Below are 23,909 nucleotides of genomic sequence, written 5' to 3'. Positions count from 1 at the left end.
TACGCTATTTCGGCATCCCAGTAACCCTCATCCCACAAGGGCTAAGGGATGTCTCAAAATAGCACGTTATTTTGAAATAGAAGTAGACGTGCCAAATTTCAAAATAAGGTATTTCAAAATCGATTCGAAATAAGATACTCAATTTGCATAACGCAAATTGCATATCTTATTTCAAATTTAGGGCGCTGTGTAGACGCACCCTCAGATAGCACTCCCAATTCAGTCAGTGGGAGTTCTCTTTGGAAGGGAGGAATGCAGGCCAAGGGCTTTTATTTGTAAAATCTCAGTGAAACACACAGGTGAAAGTCTGATTAAAACTGGTTTACAATTTTCCATTGGAATGATTTTCTGACACTTTATATAAAAATGACATTTTCCATAGATTTCAATTTTGCAAGAAATTTTCAATTTTCTGTTGAAAAACTGTTTCCAGTCGATGATTTCCCTGCTCCCCACCAGGGTGAGAGTCTCCTTTGTTATCCTAGGTCAGGGAAGCCAAAGCTCCAGGCAGAGTAAAAATATTTTTGAAAAGATCAAATCAAACTGTTGTTTTGACTTTTTCTAAACAAAATGTCAGAATTCCCCTTCTGTGGGAAATTTGATCTTTCCTCATTTCATAATTTTTATTTTTTAAGTTTCAGAATTTCCCACAGATTGTGAATTCCCATTTCCACTCAGCTCTAAATCTGATTGATGGCAGTGGGGCTATTTTCTTTCCCAGACCCAAATAACAGCAGGGGGGAGGACAGAATGTATCTATTCCAGTTATATACACAGTCTGCAGACTATAATTAGAAAAGACAAACACACCCCCCTTCAAAATCCAAAACCAGGCTCTCTCACTAATCTATAGCTTCAATACAAATCTCAGCTAAGAGATGCTTTCATTTTTCTTTTAAAACAGCAACTATTTGAGAAAATATCCTTTAGGAATTGCATCTCTTTATAAAATTATTTTTTATTTATTCTGAGATTGGTAAACCCTAACTGTTAGAATGGCTTTGTACAGTATTAATCCACCATCTGTACTTGGGTATTAATGTGGATATGTATTAGCGACACTACTGTCAAGCCCACAATTAGGCCCACTTCTTTCTTTATGCTGCATTATATCTGCAACTGTTCCAAATCAAGTTCTTAATTGCTAAAAATTGTAAGTAATACAAGCAGGAGAACCCTCGAGAACATCTCAAGATAACAAACCAGAAAGTGGATGCACTGGAAAAGTAAATGGTTTCCTACCTTCCAAAACATATATATAGGCAACGTGGCCAAAAACATGATTTTTAGATGATAAAAATGATTTATGAGTTACAGTAACACTGCTCTCTACGGCAGTGTTCTCCAAACTTTTAACACCCAAGATCACTTTTTAAATCTCAGAACAGGCGAAGATTTACTGCCCTGCCCCCTCCTTGAAGCCCCGCCCTCTCTATTCTCCTCCTGTCCATCACTTGCTATCCCCAGCCCTTACTTACACACTCTGATAAACAGTTTATTTTTAAATTATGCGATATATAAAATTAAAATCATGCGTTTATAGTTATGAAATAAATGGTCTGTTTTTTATTCATGCTATTTAAATCTAAAATTAAGCATTTATAATTATACGTTTTGTGGGGGCAGAGGAGAGGGAACAGGGTGCTGGGAGGGCAGAGGACAGGGTTCTGCAGCAGGGGACAGAGTACCAGTGGGGACAGAGTTTGGGGAGTGGGGACAGGAATAGGGACAGAGTTCGGGGAGTGGGGGCTGGGGAGTGGGGTGCCAGTGGAGGCAGAGTCTCCCCTGCTTCCCCCCCCCTCCACCCCCCCGAGGGAAACCAGTGCGCGCCTGCCCCGGGGCTGATCCTCCTGCGGTGCAGGGAAGCCCCACGCATGCCTGCCCCGGGGCCAAAGCCCCCCCCCCCCCCAGGAAGCCCCACGCGTGCTTGCCCTGACGCCAAGCCCCCCCCATGCAGGGAAGCCCCACACGCGCCTGCCACAGGGCCAACCCCCCCGGCACAGGGAAATCCCCTGCGTGCCTCCCCCGGGGCTGACTCACCCCTCCTGTGCGGTGCAGGGAGCCGATGCTCCCTCCCGCAGTACACCCGGCAGAGCAGCTAGCGCACTTCCAGAATCGCCGGAAGTGGCGCTAAGTTGAGGGACTGCTGTCCATCTCCGGGAAACTGACACTACTTCCTTTTTCACTTGAGGTAAGTAGTGGGGCTTCCCAGGGGTGGGAAGGAAATGAGCGCGGGGCAGACAGGACGCCTCACGATTGACTGGTCGAGGTCTCGCGATCGACCAGTCAATGATGATCGAATGACCATGGCTCTACGGTGTATTCAGATTTGCACTGTTTACTATACTTTTGTGATCCAAGAGTTTTTAATAACTGTGATTGACTTACTTTCCCATCATCTCCTCCAGTAACTAAGTATTGCCCATCTGGAGAATATGCCAATGAGACCATACTGTTGAAATGGCCCTGCTGCTTCAGCACATAAGACTCACTTTGCCATTCCCACACCAGCAGCTGACCAAGACCTGTAAATACAATGGAAGAAAGATAAGTAATTTTGATTCAGTGATGGGAGATATTATATAATACTTGCATACAATATCCTTCCAATTTATAAAAAATCACGTGCCTATAAACACACTGTACATTCACCCTAAAAGGATGCACAATGCAATTTCAAAATGAAGGCAACAGACTTTCTAAACACCCGCAGTTAGGATTTGGCAATTTTATTTCTTGGCCAAGCCAATACTACAGCTGTCATTGGCACAAGACATATGTGTACTGATGAGCAGCCAAAAAAAGAGGAAAAACATTTTTAAAAGTCACTAGAAAGAGAAAAAATAAAATAAAAATGAAACATGTACAAGCTTAAAAATTGTTTTTTCACATGACTTTTTTTAATCTTGCCTTTTTAAGTGAATCAAAGCTGTATATCAACATGAATAAACCACAGAAGAACTAATATTCATCAAAAGCAGCCAATCTGCTGTTCCTGTTACATGGAAAAGGGTATTAACGCAGATACATACATTTAGAGGGGTTTAGCTTGCATGTGACTGACTATGGACTAGATTTGCAGTTCAGGATTGGAGGAGGTTAACTGGTACAGTCATCCATCACTTATAGGAATGATGACATTTGTATCTGTGGAGGCAGACACATGCAGGAAGAGAGGAAACCCAGAATGAAGGTATTCTATAACAGTACAACCTATGCGCAGGCTGGTGCTATGGTCTCCTCCCTTTGGAAGGAAGATGGTCTCATGAGTCAGGTACTAAACTGGGAATCAAGAGATTTAGATTCCATTCTAAGATCTGCCACAGACTTCAGGCAAACCACTAAATCTATGTATTTCATTTTTTTTCATCTGTGAAATAATATTCTCCTACAGACACATTTTATAAGGACAAAAACATTCATGTATGCAATGTACTCTGATATGGGGTTGGGCCTATAAAATAAATAAAACTTTAAAATGTGGCAATCAGGCAGGACCAAGAAGATTTCACACCTGCAGGCCTACAACATATTTCCTTAGAAAGAAGTCCCTTGATCTACAAACCTGAACATCCAAAAGCAATCCAGTCACCAGTGCAGTTCATAGAGATGGATGCAATTCTCTGGTCTGAAATACTAATTGACAAATGTCAAAGAAATACATAAGTTGAGGATACAGAATAAGGAAAAAGTCAATTTGAGAAATTAGGGGGTTGATTTCCTCTTTTCAAACAAGTCCTTTGATTTTGATTTTCACATTCCTATGACACCAGAAATAATGAACACATTATCTCTCTCTATATATAAAAAAAACTTTTCCTGCTGGGTAACAGAATGACATCATCACTCTCTCACACTCTCCGTCTGCGAAAGCCACCAGAGAGAGGGGGGTCGGCAAGCATAGTAAGCAGCAAGTGCAGCCCCCTAGTATCCTCTAATAATTGTAAAGGAAACTAGCAAAAATACACTGCCTACACAGCACTGTCTTAAGTTAGATCAGCCCTGGGGCTTACACATCAAGGATATATGGAGCCACTTTTAGAGCAGTGCAAAAGGTGCAATGAGAGATTCACATTTAATTCTATGTTAAACTGAAAAATGTATCATATTTTGATCATGAGAGCCAAAGTTCCTGTTACCACAAGACGGCAAATTCCACTGTAGTCTCTGGATCTGGGTCTGCTTATACTAGTGACAAATTTGATCCTAAGAGTCAAGGGAGCAGTAGCTGAAAGCATTCCTTGATCATACTCAATATACAGAACACAGCCAATTATGTGCTATTACATGACCATTACTGTGGTAACTGAATATTATACCAGAGAGCAGTAGGTGTCTTATTCCCAGTAATACAATTCTGGGGACTGGGCTAGCAGGAACAAACAATATCAGTGCATACTACTCTTATCTGCCTCTTTTTTTCCAGTTAATGACCAGATGACATTTTGAAGATATAAAATGCTACACAAGCGTTAAATATTATTTCTAGCCTTGGAGCACATTTGTCACAGCTCAATCCCCCAACCTGACGCTATGTGTGCAGTGCTGGGGGGCCGGCTAGCAGAATAACCTCTGCTAAACCTGTCTCTGTGATTCCCCGAGACAAACTTATTCAATCTCAGTCCACCTGAGATCCAAAAAGAAAAAAAAAGACTGGTTCTTCACAGCCACCACCCAAGTGATTTCAAGAAAATCAGGGAAGAGATCACTTGGGAATCCCCTCCCTAAGGTAAAGCTCTCCCTCCTGCCCCAACCTCCATTTTGCTTCGAGTTGGGAAAAACAGAGGGAATGCACAGACAACAATGGACTCCGCTCTTGTAACTAGGCACTTAGTCCTAAGGACACAATAATCAACCAATACCAGTTAATTAGAATTTAAAAAAGCCCAAACTTTTATTATCAAAACAAAACTACAGCTGCAAGCATAATAAATTGGCTAGGTGGAAAGAGCCACAATTTGATATATACAGGCAGTCCCCGGGTTACGTACAAGATAGGGACTGTAGGTTTGTTCTTAAGTTGAATTTGTATGTAAGTCGGAACTGGTACATATTGTAGGGGAAACTCTAGCCAAACATTTTTTTTAGTTTTGGATAGCATAGGGAAAGGTTAACTCCCCTCTAATGTTTGTTTTGCTGTCTGTTCCCCTGTTCAGAAGATTTCACATCTATTTCTGTCCCTGTGACAAACTCAGGACTAAAGGAGTAACTCATCAAATACCAAACAGCTCTGCACCATGCTTTGAGCTAATAGCTTTATTTCCACACACCACCCAGGGTTCTAGGAGGAGGGTCCTTTTTTTGCTAACACAATAAGGCCAGCACTTTGTTTGTTTTGGTGGAGTCTTTGTTTGCCCAGGGAGCCCAGCATGTATAGGGGGAGGAGGGGCGGAGAGGCTGCTTTTGTCTGTTCGGCAGCCTGTTGCTCAGGAGAGGGGGCAGCCTGTTGCTGGCAGGGGGGTGGGGGGGGGGGCAGCGGGCGTGGGGAGGCACTTTTCCTCTGCCCGGCAGCTCTGCGGGACCCCAGTCGGAGCCGGCCCGAGGAGAAGGAGGATCCTAGGACCCAGGTGAGCGAGCCCCGGGAATGCTGCTGCGCATGTGCGGGAGTTGCCTCACCCCGTTCGTATCTAGGGATCCGACATAAGTCGGATCCACGTAAGTCGGGGACTGCCTGTATACACACACAGGGAAAGTCCCTGGGCTGTAATCCTTAGTTACAAAAGAGAAAAACAATTAGCCAGCTCAGACATGATTTCCAAACCCCCAAACAAGGAAAATAATAAACCCTGAGGACTATCTAAACTTTTCCCAACTTACACATTTCAAGAAGACCGTTCCTTAAGAGAGAAAGAGTTTCCCATCTCCCTCATTACCTGGGAGAAAGTTCTCTGCTCTCAAAGAAAGGAGAGAGAGAGAGAAAGAAGCCCTCTTTTCCAGTTTGAAATTCCTACCTGCATTATTGTTGACTGACTGCCTGACCCTCCCGCCCCCATCCACACACACCTTTGCTAAGTACCTGAGTTAACCCCTTAGTCACTGGGTGCTGGTCAGCATTCCTGATCTCAACAACATATCAATACAAAATGACTATCACTAAACAAATACAATCTCCTTAGCCCCATCAATTTTTTTTAAAATGAGTCTCGATTTGAAGTGATGTGTAAAGAAATTTGTGTTTTTTAAAATGCGCTAAATGTATTTCACCCCAGACAAAAAACACTGCCACACTGCTTAAAAAATGATCAACTTTGAAAATTTCAATAATTGAAAAAACTTTTATTTATTAAAAGACAGCGTTGAGCTAGCTGTGAATCATTTCTTCAGATATCTTTCAGACTTCTCGTGGGATAGAAGGAACAAATATGTAATATGGGAATAAAAAACCCAAATTTGAATTTTTAAAAAAGCAACTATGAACTTGAGTGAAGAGCTACTTTGAGGTACAAGATTAAAATTTGCCATAGTCTAGAAAAAAATCTACTTTGTTGTAAATGGAAATTGTGCTTTCATTCTTTACACAATCCCTTTTAAGTTTAGCACACCATTCTACATAGCAGCCATTTAAATATATAAAAATATTCATCTGGTATATCATTTTGTCTTGAAAGCACTCTACACATGCTATTTATTAATACCTTTATGGCATGAGTAATTACCGGTAAGTAGCATTCTCATCTTATACAAATAGAAACTGACCCAGCTGGTGAATAACTAATTCAAAATCATAAAGAGGGTCTGTCAAGACTGGGATTAGAACTCAGTTCCTGGTTCAAATCATGTCTCTCCTTAATAAAGCAATTAAGTGCAATTAAATGGCTTCATTTAATCTTTCAAAGATTAATGTTCCTCTTTAATCAGTGTGGCTTCCTAATTTCAATTTATGACAGAAACGACAATTACAACACCCAGTAGACTATTCAAGACTGTCATTCCATTACACTCTTCCTTCATTATTAGGCACAATGATCTGCTATGGGGCTTGCACAATTATACTAACCTTAAGGAATGGATGAGGTTGAACTCTGGAAGCTCATGAAGGTGAAAAATTCCAGAAGCAAAACCAGTGACTAGAAGATGTGTTTTCTTGTGGTAAGCCGCAGATGTCAGGTTATTAAAATCTCCTTCTTTGTTGAAAAAGTACCTATATGCCAAAGATAATACACCACAAAAACAATGTGAAGATGAATGACAGATGTACTCTTGCAATGACTATTCAATATATGGCAAGTACTTCGGAGGTAGTGCCACAAAAAACAATAAAACACAGTTCTTCAAGTTGCTTTTCTTTATATTTTGCCTTATTCCACCAGTTGAACCACTCCTCCCATCATGGACTCGGATTCACAGCAATTATAGTAACATGATTTAACAGAAGTTGCATATGATTATACACAATGAAAGATGCTTAAGGTGTCTATCCCTGAATTCTTAGATTAATCTAAATGAGTAATTGAAGCACAGGAGCTAAATACTGTACTCTTGGTACTCTGTAGCTCTTATGACTGTTTTGTATTTGATGGCTCTCAGGGATAAATAAACATAAGTTCGAATGTTATCCAACAATTGCATATTCCATTTTAAAAATTTCCTTACACTATAGGACAATATACCCCAGACTGTTTCACACTACAAAATAAGTCTTATTTGAAAATGTAGTCAAGTATCAGAGGGGTAGCCGTGTTAGTCTGAATCTACAAAAGCAGCGAGGAGTCCTGTGGCACCTTATAGACTAACCGAAGTGTTGGAGCATAAGTTTTCGTGGGCAAAGACTCACTTCGTCAGATGCATGTAGTGGAAATTTCCAGAGGCAGGTATAGATATGCAGGCCAGAATCAGGCTGGAGATGACGAGGTGGAGCCAATCAGGGAGGATGAGGCCCACTTCTAGTAGCTGATCTGGAGGTGTGAATTCCAAGAGAGGAGAAGCTTTTGTAGTTAGCAAGCCATTCACAGTCTTTAATCCTGAGTTGATTATGTCAAACTTGAAGATGAACTGTAGCTCAGCAGTTTCTCTTTGAAGTCTGGTCCTGAAGTTTTTTTGCTGCAGGATGGCTACCTTTAGATCTGCAATTGTGTGTCCAGGGAGATTGAAGTGTTCCCCAACAGGTTTTTGTATGTTGCCATTCCTAATATCTGATGTGTCCATTGATTCTTTGCCCACGAAAGCTTATGCTCCAACACTTCGGTTAGTCTATAAGGTGCCACAGGACTCCTCGTCGCTTTTGAAAATGTAGCACTCCTTCAGAAAGGTCACCCAAACTGCTGAAGTTATCTACTACCTATCAGAAGCTAATGTCACTGCACCAAAATTCAGTACTTTGATGTCAACCCATATTTCTTCACAGAAATATAGCTCCACAGCAGCAGAAACAAAACATCTATGAACGCTACTGCAAGATGGCACACTTTGGACCTCTTTACATCTCCTCTGCTTTTAATTTAAAGTGTAAACTTTGCAAGCAATCTTTTGTGCCATAAAACAAAAGAACACTGATTTAATCCTTAGCAAATGAAGGGAAATCTTCTATTTATTCCTCACAAATTGTATAAATCACTATTCACATGCTCAGGGAATGACAAAAGGATGTTCTATTGAAGGCAATAATAACAAGATTTAATGACTGAAAGTTGGATAGATTTGTCCACTAGCTTCAAATAAAACAGAGTAAATTAATGCAAAGTGAGCAGAAGCCATTGCAATGAATCTATGCTATATCTTTTAAACATTTAGATAGACAGGTGAGAGGATTATTCTGGGAGGGGTGGGTGAGATTCTGTGGCCTGCACTGTGCAGGGGGTCAGACTAGATGATCATAATGGTCCCTTCTGACCTTAAAGTCTATGAGACAGACAGACAGATCCCTGTTATTTTTGAAAGATCACCTACTTTGCTGCACGTGAATATTTCACTTTCTCTCTCCTTTCTTGTTCATTTGTAGTGGCTTTTCCACGAATCACCTCACCCTTGGGTTCTTCAATAAAATCTTCACCCAGGTCTTTCACTGACTCATTTTTGTCTTCAGTTCTATCTTTGGGAGGCATGGGCTTTAGACCGTCCAGCTCTGTATCACACTGCCACACACACAGAGCCCCATCCTGGCTAACTGTGTATAGCTGGAGTATAAAACACACATACATCTATTGTGAACATCATACAACCCTATGGTATCATAATCAGCTGAACTAAACAGCATATCAGCCCATCATAAAACAGATTACTTGATAGTTCAGGTTGTAACCAGTTTACAATATAAAACATTATTTTAGTGCCCCTATACATTTGGCTTAGAAAATTCATTTATCTTGAAAATTACAAGGTTTACTCTGACGACAGAGAAAAACATTTCTGCAACTTCTAAAAGACAATCTGGTAAATCATCTTTGAATTACAGAACCTTAAATAATCTAATAGGTATTTTCCATCAGTAATTTCTATGGAACACTTCACTGGAATATGAGCACAAAGGAAATTCAGTAGGGTTATCTAAAGATGGAAAGATGCTGAGACAATTTTAATATGAGCATTCAAATAAGTTCTTTACATACATCTAGACTATTCTCTTCAAAAAAGCAGGCTACGATTGCATCTTTATGCCCCCCAAGAGAGTAATAAATCAAGTTAGCCCATCGCTCAGCTCCAAACACCCATGTTGACATGTCCTTGCTACCAACTGCGAAGCACCTACAAAAGAAAATACAGGGCAAGTCAGATCAGCGAATGGGTTCACAAACTTTCCCATTATGTGGATGCCATTTTAACAGAGAGGTGCAGACATTTAACGTGATTCAGACTGGACAGCTGTCTACACTACAACTGGCAATCTTGACAGGGATGCCAAGAATTGAATCGGCAGAGAGAGCGAGAGAGAGAGAGAGTGTCAACTACACACACTCCATAAGAGTTGCCCCCCATGTGGAGACACATTTTAAGGGATGGTTGTACCCGGTTGCTGCTTCAGATGTGTCTATATGCTATAGATACGTATTCAGACAGCTTTAAAAAAATTAATTATGTATAGATTTAAGAAAATACACTGAGCAATTGAGAAATCAAAAGGAGCTTTCAAAGCCAATGAGAGACTTGAGAATTTGGAGACTGGACTAGAGCTTTCATAAACAAACAAATGTAATTTTTATCTGAGCAAAATATCAGGATCCAACATGTACATTCTTCTGATGTATACCAAAATTTACTGTAAAGTGGGGCTCACAAGACCATCTAAGGAGCTAGGAGCACAAGTCCCCCTGATTGTTGTAACTACTTACTTGGAATCATTAGTCCAGTCAATGCATGTTGTTTCATCATATGGACCATAGTAAGTTTTGTCCAGCACAAACGCATTAAATTCTCGCTTCTTTCCAGGGGCATGGTACATAAGAGCAACATTGTCCTTCGTGATCACAAATTTCCTATCACACAGAAAACAGAGAGCAAAATCATCCACAGAATTGTAGAAGGAGCCAGTCTTTCAGTGCTAGAAACATGAACAACACACCAAAATAATATTAGAATGGGGGTATTTCTTCTTGTGTGATTAAAGGATATATATGTACTATTGCTAAGCTAGAAGAGTAAAAAAGTCCTGGCATGTAAACTACATCACCTGTGTCTATAGCGCCCTCCATTTCACCAAATTTGTACATATGTACATAAACAGTTTGTTACACCCACAAAGAAAAATGGTAATTAAAATCAATTAAGATAGCTCCAGGAAAACAAACTCTTAGAAGCAAGGAAATGTCAATAATTAAGATACCCTTTTCAGTATACCTAAACCCTCACCTTTTTACTATTTTCATGGACAGACTCTACCCCGTTCTAAATAAGTTCTCTATCACCACTCAAGATCCTATAATATAAAACCTTAACTTTAACCTCTGGTGCATCAACATGTGTATCTCTTAGACACCTCTGCACCAAAGAAGTTGCATTTTCCCATGAGAAAACATATTGTGAAGTCAGAATAAAGATTTTAAAATAGTGCCCTACCAGAGGCAAAGAGTATCCTGGAAAAAAGCAAGGTGTGAAGCTTGACTATCTCCCACTCATCTACTCTGCCCCATAACCCACAGTCCAGCGTACAGAAACTGACTCAGTTCAAATATTCATTGATTACTTCCTCCAACCCCTCCAGCACCACAGATTAACAAATTTTATTCCTTGACTTACCCAAACGTTTAAATCAATTACAGCTTTCATTACCTACACACTTTAAAAGGTTTTTTAAAGATTCTGTTTACCTGCCATCTGGGGAAAAGCAGACACAGTGCACTGGCTTCTGAAAATGGAACTGATGTATTACAGATTTACTGAGCAAACTGACAAGCAAGGCAGCTCCCTCTGTAAGAAAGGAAGGAAAGGGATCACTGAAATTATTTGACATTCTAAATAAACTACAGATGCGTAGATTTAATTTTTTTTAATCCAATCATCATTTCTGGGGTTGGGGCGGGCTTTTCAGTGGAACACCAGTTAAAAGAATTAGTATAGTAAATCTGAAGAAAATTAAAGAAGCCACATTCTCATTCAATAACTTTGAAAATTCTGAGGAAGAAATGTATGTTTTCAGACTTTAGTTTTTCTCAAGTGTGGCTAGTTATGGATAATTATCATGTTTAATAAAATGGATTGTCTGCTGTAGTCCTCTGACACCCCTTTAGGAACAAACTCCCCCTCACCAAATACCTTCATCAACTAATATGGCAAGAGTTCCATCTGGAGAGAGCCCCACACATGTGACATTGTGCCGTGTTGCCAATGGTAACGTTTCCGATTTATTACTGGAGGAAAAGAAAATCAATAAAACAATATTAATCACAATGGTGTAACAGTGATCTAATGACTTTGCAATATATTAACGCTTTTCATTTTCATAGGAATATGACTTAATTGCTAGTAAAGGGTCAGCATGGGCTGGGAGCAATGTGGAAACGGTGCGTAAACCTTGGGATTACTTCACACTGTTCAATAGTAACCCTTGTGAATGAAGAAGCAGTGATGCTGAATGCAAAGCTGCCTAGTGCACAGCACCACAATGCAGACCTTTCAAGATAGGAAGGTTAAAAGTAGAGATCAGGGACACCACATCAAATGCATACTGACATTATTGGCCATCTTGACTTGTGGTTTTAAAGTGTTTTCATTTGTACAGCTGCTCTTCCAGATCCAGGAACATGAATAGAGCACTGCAAATCTGCAAACATCCATTCTATATCCACAGACCATACTTGTGGATCAGATGCAGATAAAAAATTTATATCCATGCAGGGCTCTACACATGAAACATGCATTCTCTGAAATCTCCTGGCAGCCTTTTACAGAAGGGGAGAGGGACTGGCTAGGAATCCAGGGCCAGGGTACGCAGCCATCGACAGGCTGGGAAAAAGGCTGCCTGGAGGCTGACAGTAAGTGCCATGGTTGACTTCCCCTGTTCTGGCAAATTCCCTCACCAGTCAGGTCCTGAGGGTGCTAGACTACTGAGGTCCAACCTGTATAAAGGCTTCACTTTAAAAGAACAATCCTACTACAAGGGAGTGGTGGAGTCTGAAATTGCTAGTAATTTTTTATTCCAGACACCTTTGTATCAGGCAGATTGTTCCCCTCCCTTTCACCAAGATACTTTTCATTTGAGAAGAAGTACTACGTGCACTTTTATTCTGGAAGCCTGCAGTGTCTGTATACAAAGCAAAATCTTCCGCCTGCTTGTCACTGATTAACTAGCCATACACTAATCCTGTTCTTTTCAGGTTTTCACACTATCACATATAGAGTTCCTCATACAGGGCTCATCTGTATGCCTACCAGTCATCAGTACATTTTATAACACCACAAAGAAATAGGGAGAACCATTTTACAGAGGTACAGACTGATTTAGTGACTTGCCCAAAGAAGCAGATCAATATCCAGCCAAGAACTGAATCCAGGTCTTGCATAGACCTGTACCACTAGGCTAGAAGTTTTCCTACCAGTAATCCCTTGCCCACTGCTGTGGTCGCATCCACACACTTCACTATCCAGCATCCCCAACCCTATTTTGGGGCCAGCCTTTTAGGAGTTTAAATGAAGATGTCAGCAAGAGAGGCATAGATGGTGCAAGCCGAAATCACTTACTTTTTCAGGTCAAAGACAGTGACTCTGTTCCCAACGGGGCTGATGACACAGTTACCATCTGGGGTGAAATTCAGGTTTCCACGCCGATAAACAGTGCCTAGCAAGTTCGAGAACTTGGGAGAGAAGGAGAGGAAGCGCTGAGTGGGGACTCCACAGGAAGGAGCATCCCTGGGAAGAGCAGCTGCAAGATCAGGGCGGTTACAGCCCCAAGGGGGAGCTCAATGTGCTGGCAGGGCGGGCAGGGCTGGGTGCAAGTAAAGAGGGAAGAGCCACTGGGTGCTCAGAGCAGGACGTGTGGGGAGCCGTGGGGCAGTGCAGGGGGCGGGGGGAGCGCAGAGATCCATGCAACAAGGGACGGGGCGATCCCAAGGGCTGCAGGGGTAGGGGGTGTGCGGGGGGCAGGGAGGCGCTGCAGGGAGCCCAGGGCAGGAGGTGCACGGGGGGGGGGTAAGGGAGGGGGCACCAGGGTCCCAGAGTGTTTCAGAGGGAGCCACCTGGGGGTGCCCGCGGGGCGCTGCAGGGGGCGGCTCCAGGAGCAGGGTGCGGGGGGGGGGGGGGAGGCCTCGGGCCGTGCTAGTGAGAAACGCGCGCGCCCCTCCCCCCCTTACCCTGTAAGCGAACTTCATCCCCGCGGCCGCTCGCTCGCGCGCTGGATCGTTGAGTCCCCTCTCCCGGCACGTGGAAAGCGCGTTCGCCAGCCGCCGCGAGCTCCCTCACTTCCGGGTCACTCCCGGCCGCGGCCTGGGCCTGTCCCGGCAGCGCCCCCTGGCGCGCGGGAGGGAAAAGGCTCCGCAGCTGCGGGCAGCAGCTCGTGTCTCGCGCTGTCGGGGGCGGGGGCGGGGGCGGGGGCGTTCTCTGCACAGCGCGGCCCCGGGGGCTGGGCGGGCAGGGGAGCGGGCCGGCCAGGAAACAAGGGGCAGCAGCTGAGCTACGCGTGGTCACCGCAGCAGGGGGGGCGGGGGCGGGTAAGGAACGAGCTTAGCGGCTCTGCCCGTTAGCAAGCTCAGACCCCCCCCTCTGGAATTCAAGTTTTCATAATGGGCCCTGACCCACCCCCCCCCTCCCACTCCCACTCTATTCCCACCCTTCTGCCACCTTCTTCCTACCCTGACTCTTCTGCCCCTTCCCTCCCTCCCCCTTGGTTTAGCCTCTTGCCCAGTGTCTCCCATCTCGCTCCCCCTCCTTCCCACCCCCTTGTACACACTGCTAGCCAAGGGCAGCGCTAGAGTGGCTGCCAGCAACTGGTGCCCTAGGCAAACCCTGCAATCAGCACCCCCACCTCCAAACCCCTCAATGATATTGCGCCACCATTTGGCACCCCATTTAACTTGGTGCCCTAGGTGACTGCCTATCTGGCTAGCAGTTGCTCCCAGAGTGCTGCTGGCACGGCCCCTATAGGGCCCAGGGGGCCAGAGACCCCACTTCTATTTTTCCTCAATCTCAAAACCATTTTGCATGAGCTTCAGAGAAGCCAAGTTTGTTTTTTCCTGTTACAGACTAACAGTCAAATAGCACCGTAAAGACTAACAAAACATGTATCATACCCTCTACGAGCGTTCATCAGCACAACCCACTTCTTTAGATGGCTCCACAAAAACTCATGATGGCACCTGCATGTTATCAGTCTTTAAGGTACTCCCAGATTATTCATTATTTACATTTTTCCTGTTTTCCACGAGTTCTCCAAGAATGACTGACAGAGGAGACCCCACAGGACTGTTGAAGGGCATAGTACTTGCCTTTTTTTTTTTTCTTAAATAAAGCTGGGCTGGCGAGAACAAAGGGGCTCTGGGAAATTAGTAAACTAGCCCGATTAGCTCAGCTAGCTGGAAAACTACTGCAACAAATCATCAGTTTAACAGAAGGAGGTAACAGGGCTATGAGGAGTAGCCAGCACTGATTTGTCAAGAACAAACCCAGGCAATGCATTCAGATTTATTTCGAGACTGCTAGTGGTCAAATAGATTTGTATGTGCAATTATGCTCCAGCAGTAACACATCAGTCTATTGTGGGGGGGCATATGTAAATCCCTCTCTGTTCCCATGACAGGAGCTTGCTCAGCATGCCCTGAGTTCACATCTAGACTAAAAAAAATAGCTCAGTTTTAACACTAACATACTTTCAAGACATTTCCTAGTCTAACTATGATCCAAGACAAAACTCAGGCAGTGTCAGCTCAAATTATGCAGCAGGGAAGAATATACATCAAAGCACCAAGGAGAAGAGTAAAATTTCCCGGGTAGTCTACTCAGTCTATTCATGGCAAGGAAACCCAGTGCAGGACTTATCCCTGGATTTGAATGGTCTTGGCACCAAGATTGGTTTTTTCTCCAAAGCTCATCTTTATTGTTCTCTAGGACAGAACACCAGCACCATAGTGTAAGTGAACTCCACTCTAGCTAACACACTGGCTCTCAGTACTGAGCTTTCTAGAATCTGACCAAGGGCACTAATGGCAAGAAACCGCAGTCACCCCTCACTTTTCAAGTGAGTAGGGACCCCAGGTGAGACCCTTTTATGTTAAGTGACCAGAATATTCCCAGGTAAAACAGAGATGGCCCTAACTCACCAGCTGGCTCAAGAGATCAACTAGTACTTCTAAAGGAGAATTAAATTGAAAATCTTTCTAGAGATTACCTGGTCCCTCCCACATCACTGTACTTTCTCCTCTGAGTCTGTACTCTATCTTATCTGCCTCTTCTACAAAGGACAGGCCACCTGGCAACTGGCTGGCTCAGGAGAGAAACTGTATCTTAGTCTTCTCTCCTTCCTCAGGTGACGGTGAAGGTCCCATAGAGCGTAAGTTCTGTTCTGTAATCACTACACGTTGCAGTAAAAGGGGCGGTCAGTGAGCACCAAAAGACTAGCAATTCAATTCTAGCAGTGGAGTTACCTGAAACAGTAAGTAGCAGCAGCCTAGGTTTCAAACTTGGGATGCCTTTGTGCAAAAGCATTAACTGATTAGAGTTGCCTGTATGGAGAAACCTATTCTCCAATGCTTCCCCCTTCTCCCCTGTAACAGTTATGTTTCAAATACCTCCCATTTAAATTTAACTAAGGCTTGCTTTAAAAATATTCATCTACTTCAACCCAATCAAAGGAAGTAAAGTTTACAGTCTGAAGAGTAGTAAAAGGATTTATAGTCACTTTGCTATTTAAAGTGCAAAAGTTTGAGAATCACAACAGAGACTCTGGATTTCTTTTTAAAACATGTATATTTTTAGAATTATAATGCTTACATTTTCAGTAAACCATCTTAATACAATTTGTTTAGTCTAACAATATATATTACAGAACAATGTGAAAAATGATTTTAATAGTAAACCAAGAAAATGGATTCAATCATAATACCCACAGTATCAAAGTCACTAACTTGTCACCTTTTCCAGTCACAGAATCCCAGCAGCCATCCATATTAAACGATGTTTGGGTTTTACGGGTTTTATCTGGATTAAAATTGTCTAAGTATAAATTCCACAAAAAAGGGCATCCCCTTCACAGAAAGAAGATGGAATAAAAATAAGGCTTTGTACTAGCACATTTAATTATTTTAGCAACCTTGGTCTAAGTAAACTATGTAGATTACTACAAGAATGTTTACTCATTCTCCAATTTCTTTTTCCATTCCCTTTCAAAGAGGATGGTTTTATTTCTTTACTTTTCACATAACCTGAGTTTTAAAACAAAGGAAAAAATGAAAGTTTATCCTATCAATTTCTTGTAGGTTAATTTTTATTGACAAATATTTAATACGGGATAATTTTACTGTTGAGTGCCTTGACAATGGGACCGTATACAACTGCAGGTAGAAACTCACAATCTCACATTAAGTGCAACAATTTCCGTGCTAGCAGGAGGAAACAACAAGGAGAGTTATAATCTTTCCAGTCACACACAAAGCTGTGACATTCACCAAAATTATACCTCTTTTACATGTGACAGTATATACAATGTTTAACAGATAAATATATATAGCTAAATTCTTTATCTCCAGTTACACAAATTTTAACTTTGCTTCACAATAATTCTACATCTGCACATTTTCCTAAATAGAAGTCCAACCTACTTCATCCATCCTATATGCAGAAGTCTTACCTCTTAAGTAGGACTAATTAGACTAAGCCTTTGTGGTAGTTTTTGTAATAAAAGTTGATTGTTTAGATGTCTCATTTATACTTAAATATTTTCCTCTTTTATAATCAGGGCAGAGAACATGCAAACCAGTTAAATACAAATACAAATTTATCAGAGAACTTAATTAGAAACCAAACAGCTTACATTATCTGAATGCACTTTTAAACACTGACATTTTCTTCAGTAGAGGTCAGTGCAGGCTAGCAACCACAACCTAGATCAGTGGGCCCCAATGTGGTGCCCGCGGGTGTCATGGCGCCCGCCGGGCCATTTATGTGCGCCCACCGAACAATTTGGGCCAGCCCTGCCCTGGGCACATGGCACATGCACTGTGCTGACTCTCAGCAGCCCCTGCGTTGCCCCGCCCCAGGGCACGTGGCCCCGGCCCCGGGCGCCCAGCAGCCCCAAAAGGTTGGGGACCACTGACCTAGATCAATTTTGTAGTGCAGAGGAAATCCCAGTGTATATAGACTGTAAAACCTACTTTTCCTTCCTCAGTGAGAACATTAGAACTGACTATTCATCCAGGTTGTTTTTGTGGATCCCTCTTCCATCCCTTAATGATTTTTACATGCACAGCAAATAGACTGTAGCTACTCAGAAAGCTACAAAAGCAATTCATGATATGAAAGAAAAGGAAAATCAGCAGAACAACTAATTTAAAGTTCTAGTTTAGGTAGCAAATTTAATTAGTTTATTTATTTTAAATTCCATGCATTGTAGAGCAAATATTTTGGCAGATTCATGGAAAAAACTTTAAATGTTTATCTTTTCCTATCTAAAAACCACCCGTCCCCCCCCAAACTGATTATTGCAACAGCCAAACTGAGTGAATTTTAAAGCATAAGGAGTCACAAACAAGTAAAAACCCTGAAGATAATTTAAATGTGGATTTTTCTTTGTTCTATATTTCTCTTTACTTAGAAGTATTAAGAACCCATGGAAACAAACGCAGAGAATTCCTGTTATTCCTTTAAAGCTTGTATTATACAGGTTTTTCACCAAGAGGCCACATATCTGCTGGAATCATGTATCAGTTCATTCTGATTTTTTTCCTCCCAAAGACTACCAGTGAATATCAGCGAAATACATATGTACAAAAATACAGAGCTTTTGAGAACTGGAAAAGGTTTAAAACACTACACTTATTTACAAGCTGTGACTTTCACTCCAATAAAAACACACATTTATTTTCTTTATTTTTGGTGCAACTTATACACAGACATATCAGTTAGTTTGGACTTTTATTTAAATAATCAACCATATATACAATAAAATTTACAACTGAAAAATAATCAGTTGGTATGGGATGACTGCAGTTTGCTGGACCAGAAGAGGTTCAATTCTAGGACTTTAATCCTTCCCCCATAATGAGAATAGAAAGTCAAGTAATATCTTTATTTTAAACATTATTTACTTCAGAAAATTAGGATTAAGGTGCAAAAATATATATGACTCTGGAGTCCATAACAGTACACACTAATTAGGGCCAGGTAGTCAAAAGGAAACAGACTTTGGTTTAAAAAAATAAGCTAGTATTTAATAAAAAGTTACCTATCTGATCTGTTGCTACTTCTCATTAGTTATCAATATCCGAGGGAAAAAACATGGTCCCATGAACATTTATTCCTGAACATAACCACTTACATACCATACTATTGTTTGTATCGAGGGCCATGCCTTTTAAAAGGTCTACCTTAAATGAACATCTTGGTATGATTCCAAAGGACTTATATGGGTAAATAATTCATATGTCCCAACGCACAGAAGAGGTTAAACAAATCTGCAGGAAAAATATATATATATAATTTTTAAACTCTTCTATATGCTGTGGGATTCAGAATCACTCACCCTGTTCTTTACAAATCTGGAAAGCTATCCTGGTCCAGGAAACCAGACAGTCGTGTGACTAGAAAGGCACACATTTGAGTCATTAACAGCCACATTGCAAGGCTTACTGTATGTCAACCTGAAACATTTATGTGAACAGAAATCTGACTGCTTTAAAAGAAAACATCAGATCTGAAGGATGCTCCAGTTACATAAACAACAGACCAACTGCAGCAAGCATCTTGACTTTACCAGCAGGATGTGATTGAAAGGAAAAACAAAAAAATCATTTTACACAAAACATACTAAAGTAACGATAGAAACTAGTTGACACAAGCTCCATTGTACATTTAAATTGATAAAATTGTCTGATGCTTCCATGGCCAGTCAGCGTTGAGTTGCCACAGGTCTGGTTTAAATCAGAATGTTACAATGAAGAATAGGTTATGATCTATTAAAGTGCATTCATATCAAGTCTTTAATGGTTTTGTTTTCCTTGTTAATTTATACTGAATCATCATGTGATATTGACTTCCAGAACATGGTCATCCTTGCTGGGAATAACAATGATTTGCATGCCTGTGCTACAGTTGAAGACCTGACCTGGGGAAAAGGATTGTAGACGGGGCATTGGCAAACCTTTATGTTCCCCACTGGCTGTTGAATGTAAGCTGCCTCTACTCTTTATGCTACTGTTGTCAGCCTGATCATCCATATTCTTGTCCACAGAGAGGTTATCATTTTCAATCCAACTGTCTAAGAAAACAAAAAAACAATCATTCTACAAAATTAATTGATATAAACAGCTTTAAATTAATACTCTTGTGCTACAGTGCAGAGTTACTACTCATTAGTGAGAACAAAACTAAGACTTCATCATCCTAGGAACAGTCATGGCCATTTACTACCCTCTCTAGAAGTACAAACTATATACATTTTATTTTTAAGTTTTCCACAATTGCAATCACTGGTGCAGTTTTGCTACTGTGAAAAATAGTGGAAGTGCTAGATTACAGAAAGCCCTTGTGTTTTAACTACAAAGTTCTACACCTGCTCTGAGCTGGTCTACATGTTAGGGACTGCCAGTAACTTATCTACACTACTGCTTCCACTACTGGGAAAATGTTCAGAAAAAGATTAATTCAGATAAGACAGGTTGAACGTAAGTGTTTTCCAGGTGCCCATAGTCTGTTTTCAAGCTAAAACCTGGGATTTTAACATTCAGGGACCATTACAGAATCACAGGACTGAAAGGGACCTCAAGAGGTCATCTAGTCCAATTCATTATATATTTAACACTCATGATAGGACTTAGTATTAGGGATGTTAGATATCACGTAACCACATGAAATCTTAGCAGTTATATGACTATTTGATAGTCCCCAGGGGCTGGTAACCAGTGCCCTCCCAGCCCTACTCCTGAGGAGCTCTGTCACCCCAGTGCTGCTACCTCTGTATCAGAGTGTTGTGAACAAGACATGAGAAGTGATCTGCACTGATTAGGCCTCAGTCAGAGTATTGTGTCCAGTTCTGGATACCATATCTCAAGAAAGATGTGGAGAAACTGGAGAAGGTCCAGAGAAGAGCAACAAAAATAATTAAAGGTCTTGAAAACATGACCTATGAGAGAAGACTGGAAGAATTGGGTTTGTTTAGTTTGGAAAGGAGAAGACTGAGAGGGAACATGATAGCAGTTTTCATGCATTTGAAAGGGTGCTACAAGAAGGAGGGAGAAAAATTGCTCTGCTTGACCTCTGATGATAGGACAAGAAGTAATGGGCTTAAGTTGCAGCAAGGGAGGTTTAGATTGGACATTAAGAAACACTTCCTAACTGTCAAGGTGATTAAACACTGGGGTAAATTGCCTAGGGAGGCTGTGGAATCTCCATCACTGGAGATATTTAAGAGCAGGTTAGGCAGACATCTATCAGGGATGGTGCTTGATCTTGCCGTGAAGGCAGAGGATGGAACTAGATGACCTCTTGAGACCCCTTCCAGTTCTAGTATTCTAGGATTCTATTCTATGATTCTACAATAAAATGCCAATTGAAATGTATTAAAGATTTTGAATGTTTTCTACATCATCAAATATATTATTTTCAATTACAACAAAGTGCACAGTAAGGGGTTTTTTTTTTTTTTTTTGTATTTCAGAGCATTGAAGATCTCCTGGTTAAGCCAGTGTGGTCTCTTGCCATACTTATCTTTTCTACACAACGGGATAGTTTGCTGTTATGCACTTAAATCTCTTTGATAAACTGCTAACTCTCGAACTATTTCCCCCCCTTAAACATGCTTTCCATGAGATCTTTACCTACCAACTCTCTGAGTTTGTTAAAATGCATCAGTAGAAATTAACTCCTAAGATACTGTACTGAACAATCTTGCTAGTTACTGTTCTTTGTTACAAACTAAAGCTATAGACTCCGAATTTCAAGTTTAAAAATGAAAGGTTATTTCTCTTATTAAAGCAGTGCCCCATTTTGAAAGTTACAAGCAGCTCAATGAAAAGTAACAAAAACAGTGAATTTGGAATGCAATTACATCAACTACAGATTTCATTACTTTGAGTTTTGTTTTATTTAAACTACAAGAAAGCCAATGAAACAGAGTGCCATTTATATAAACCAGGTTTTCTGTGTGGCGACATAGCCAAGACAGCCTTACCAGCATCAAGTTGCATGGAGTGAGCAGAATGATGAGGGAGGTATTTAAATAGTCTGACATCAGGAAAAGGGAGGTACCCAGCAAAAAGTGGCATCACTTCCATGTGCACTTTGTGAGTTGCTTGAGCTGCTACAGGCATAGATATAACTCCTGAACTTTTCCCACAGACTGCCCAGTTACTACTGTTGTCAACAACTGGAAAGGAAAAAAAATGCTATGAAAATTCTGAAAATAGCTACGCTTCTTCATTTTTGTTTTGCAGCAGTTCCAAAAGACCACATGGCCCTATAGTGAAATGGTATTATGAGATAAGTTTAAATCACAAGCTCTTTGGGATGGGATTATCACACAGGATAGGGGAAACAGAGATCACATACAAACAGAATGAGTATTCAACAGGGTCAAATTAGTTCTATGATTTTTTGCTTGTGTTTCATGTTTCCCTCCCCCGTATCCCTCAAAAGGGCAGAGTTTTTGTTCAGCTTATTGTATTTGTTTACTTTAAATTTATTATAGGAATGGATAAGATTTTTGGGATGGTAAAATTAAACAAAATTCATAGAACAGTCATGGTAAAAATGAATAAAATCATGGTACAGTCACAACACAAATGTGTAATAATTTCACATATTGCAGTGTAACATTTACATGAAACAAGTATATTAATGCAATAGCTTTCATTTTGGTATAAAAAGTTATATAGGCCAGGTCTACACTAAAGGGGCATAGCATAGCATAGACATGGCCATACAGACTAAAAGATTTACCTAGCATTGCCTGGGTCCTTACTCAATTTTTGGAAAACCGAATGAAAACATACATGTTTCATTTAAATTATGGCTCTGGGGTGGAGCTGGAGATGAGGAGTTCAGTATGCAGGCTGCCCTGGAGAGCAAGGGTTACCTCAGCCCTCACCTGGCCCCAAGATGCTGTGGTGAGAAGCATCTCTCTACAGCTGCTGCAGCTCCAGTGGGCAAGCCAGGGGAGGGGTGCATGTCCCCCAACTGGGGTAGGTCCAAGTTAGGCTGGGTAAAGGCCTCGGAAGGACCATCTGTCCCCCAGCAGTGCCAACTTTGAGGCAGCTCCAGGTTGGGTGCCATGGCTGGTCGGGGAGGCACCCTCCTCCTTTGGCCCCAACATGGAGCAGACATGGCTTTGGGGAGGGGAGGGGGGAGCTGCCCCCTCCCCTCCCATGGCCCCAGCACTGAGCTACCTCAACTGGGAGGGGAGGCACAGCCCCCCCACCAGTCCAGAACAGTGCTTCTGTGGCAGGTCTGTGCTGGGGCCAGCAAACAAAGGCAGCACTGTGTGCCCACCGTGAGTGCCTGCCCCAAGCCCTCTTTCAACATTTGCTCAGTTATGTCAATTTCGAAGACTGTACTTGATTTTGTGATGGTCTCTCGTTTGGTTTTATGAGAAGCAATCCTGTTCCAGGCATATCCCATTTTCTTGGCACAACCAAACTCTTACCTTGCTTTAAGTTACAAGAGGAAGCTGTATATTGAATTTGGAGGTCCTAGCTCTTACCCCTTAGAAGGAGTTTTCAAACCATAAACATGGGGATTTAGTGATGCCAAGATACAGCAGTACTCCAAACCATCTCCAGTTGCTCTCTTTTCTGTAAGGTTTTTTGAGAAGCAATCCTATCGCAGGTTCATCCTATTTTTCTGGCTCATCTTGATTCAGTCCAGGAATGAAAGTAACTTAAATTCTTACAGGCACTGTCATATCACGAACACCCCTCCCCCACTATGGGGCTTCTCAGGGCAGGAAGCTGGGAGATGGGATTGCAATACAACTGAACCTTTAAGAAATTTAAGTGTGAGGTGGAGTGCAGGGGGCTCAAGGCAGGAGGTTAGGGCATGTCAAGGTGTGGGAACATGGGGTTACAGGAGTTGGGAAGGGGGTTAGGGATGTGTAGGAGACAGGGTTGGAATGAGGCGGGGCTCAGGGCAGGAGGTTCAGGAGTCAGGATTAGGTGTGAGGAGCAGCTCAGGGCAGGCGGTTGGTTTGAGGGAGTTGCTGGTATGTGCAGGAGTCTGGGTTGGGAGGATAAGGGGGAGCTCTGGGCAGGGGAGTTGGGTTTTCAGGAGTCTGGGATTGGGAGAATGAGAAAGGGATCTGCTCAGGGAAGAGTGAGTGTGTGTGTGTGTGTGTGTGTGTGTGT

The 23,909-nt window shown here is 41.8% G+C and overlaps 2 protein-coding genes across 4 annotated transcripts in view; both read right to left on the bottom strand.

Moving 5' to 3' along the window:
- Positions 1-13,875, bottom strand: part of PWP2 (PWP2 small subunit processome component) — a 34,491-nt gene extending 20,616 nt beyond the window's left edge. For both annotated transcript variants that reach the window (XM_075912629.2, XM_075912638.2), the window contains exons 1-10: positions 13,719-13,875; positions 13,111-13,223; positions 11,686-11,780; positions 11,241-11,340; positions 10,266-10,409; positions 9,546-9,681; positions 8,887-9,113; positions 6,998-7,141; positions 3,566-3,636; positions 2,389-2,525 (exon numbers count right to left, since the gene is read on the bottom strand). In XM_075912629.2, the coding sequence (XP_075768744.2) occupies positions 2,389-2,525; positions 3,566-3,636; positions 6,998-7,141; positions 8,887-9,113; positions 9,546-9,681; positions 10,266-10,409; positions 11,241-11,340; positions 11,686-11,780; positions 13,111-13,223; positions 13,719-13,736 (1,185 nt within the window). In that variant the 5' untranslated portion in view covers positions 13,737-13,875. The remainder of the gene's footprint in view (positions 1-2,388; positions 2,526-3,565; positions 3,637-6,997; positions 7,142-8,886; positions 9,114-9,545; positions 9,682-10,265; positions 10,410-11,240; positions 11,341-11,685; positions 11,781-13,110; positions 13,224-13,718) is intronic.
- Positions 13,876-16,307: 2,432 nt separating this feature from the next.
- TRAPPC10 (trafficking protein particle complex subunit 10) overlaps positions 16,308-23,909 on the bottom strand; it is a 99,766-nt gene continuing 92,164 nt past the window's right edge. For both annotated transcript variants that reach the window (XM_006137887.4, XM_089774376.1), the window contains 2 exons: positions 21,743-21,937; positions 16,308-19,831 (listed from right to left, as the gene is read on the bottom strand). In XM_006137887.4, the coding sequence (XP_006137949.2) occupies positions 19,593-19,831; positions 21,743-21,937 (434 nt within the window). In that variant the 3' untranslated portion in view covers positions 16,308-19,592. The remainder of the gene's footprint in view (positions 19,832-21,742; positions 21,938-23,909) is intronic.

The sequence above is a fragment of the Pelodiscus sinensis genome, chromosome 1 (genome assembly GCF_052426305.1).
Source record: "Pelodiscus sinensis isolate ZL-2025 chromosome 1, ASM5242630v1, whole genome shotgun sequence".
Taxonomy (NCBI): domain Eukaryota; kingdom Metazoa; phylum Chordata; order Testudines; family Trionychidae; genus Pelodiscus; species Pelodiscus sinensis.
The sequence above is the reverse complement of the archived record's forward strand: the minus strand, read 5'-3'. Positions and strand labels throughout refer to the sequence as shown.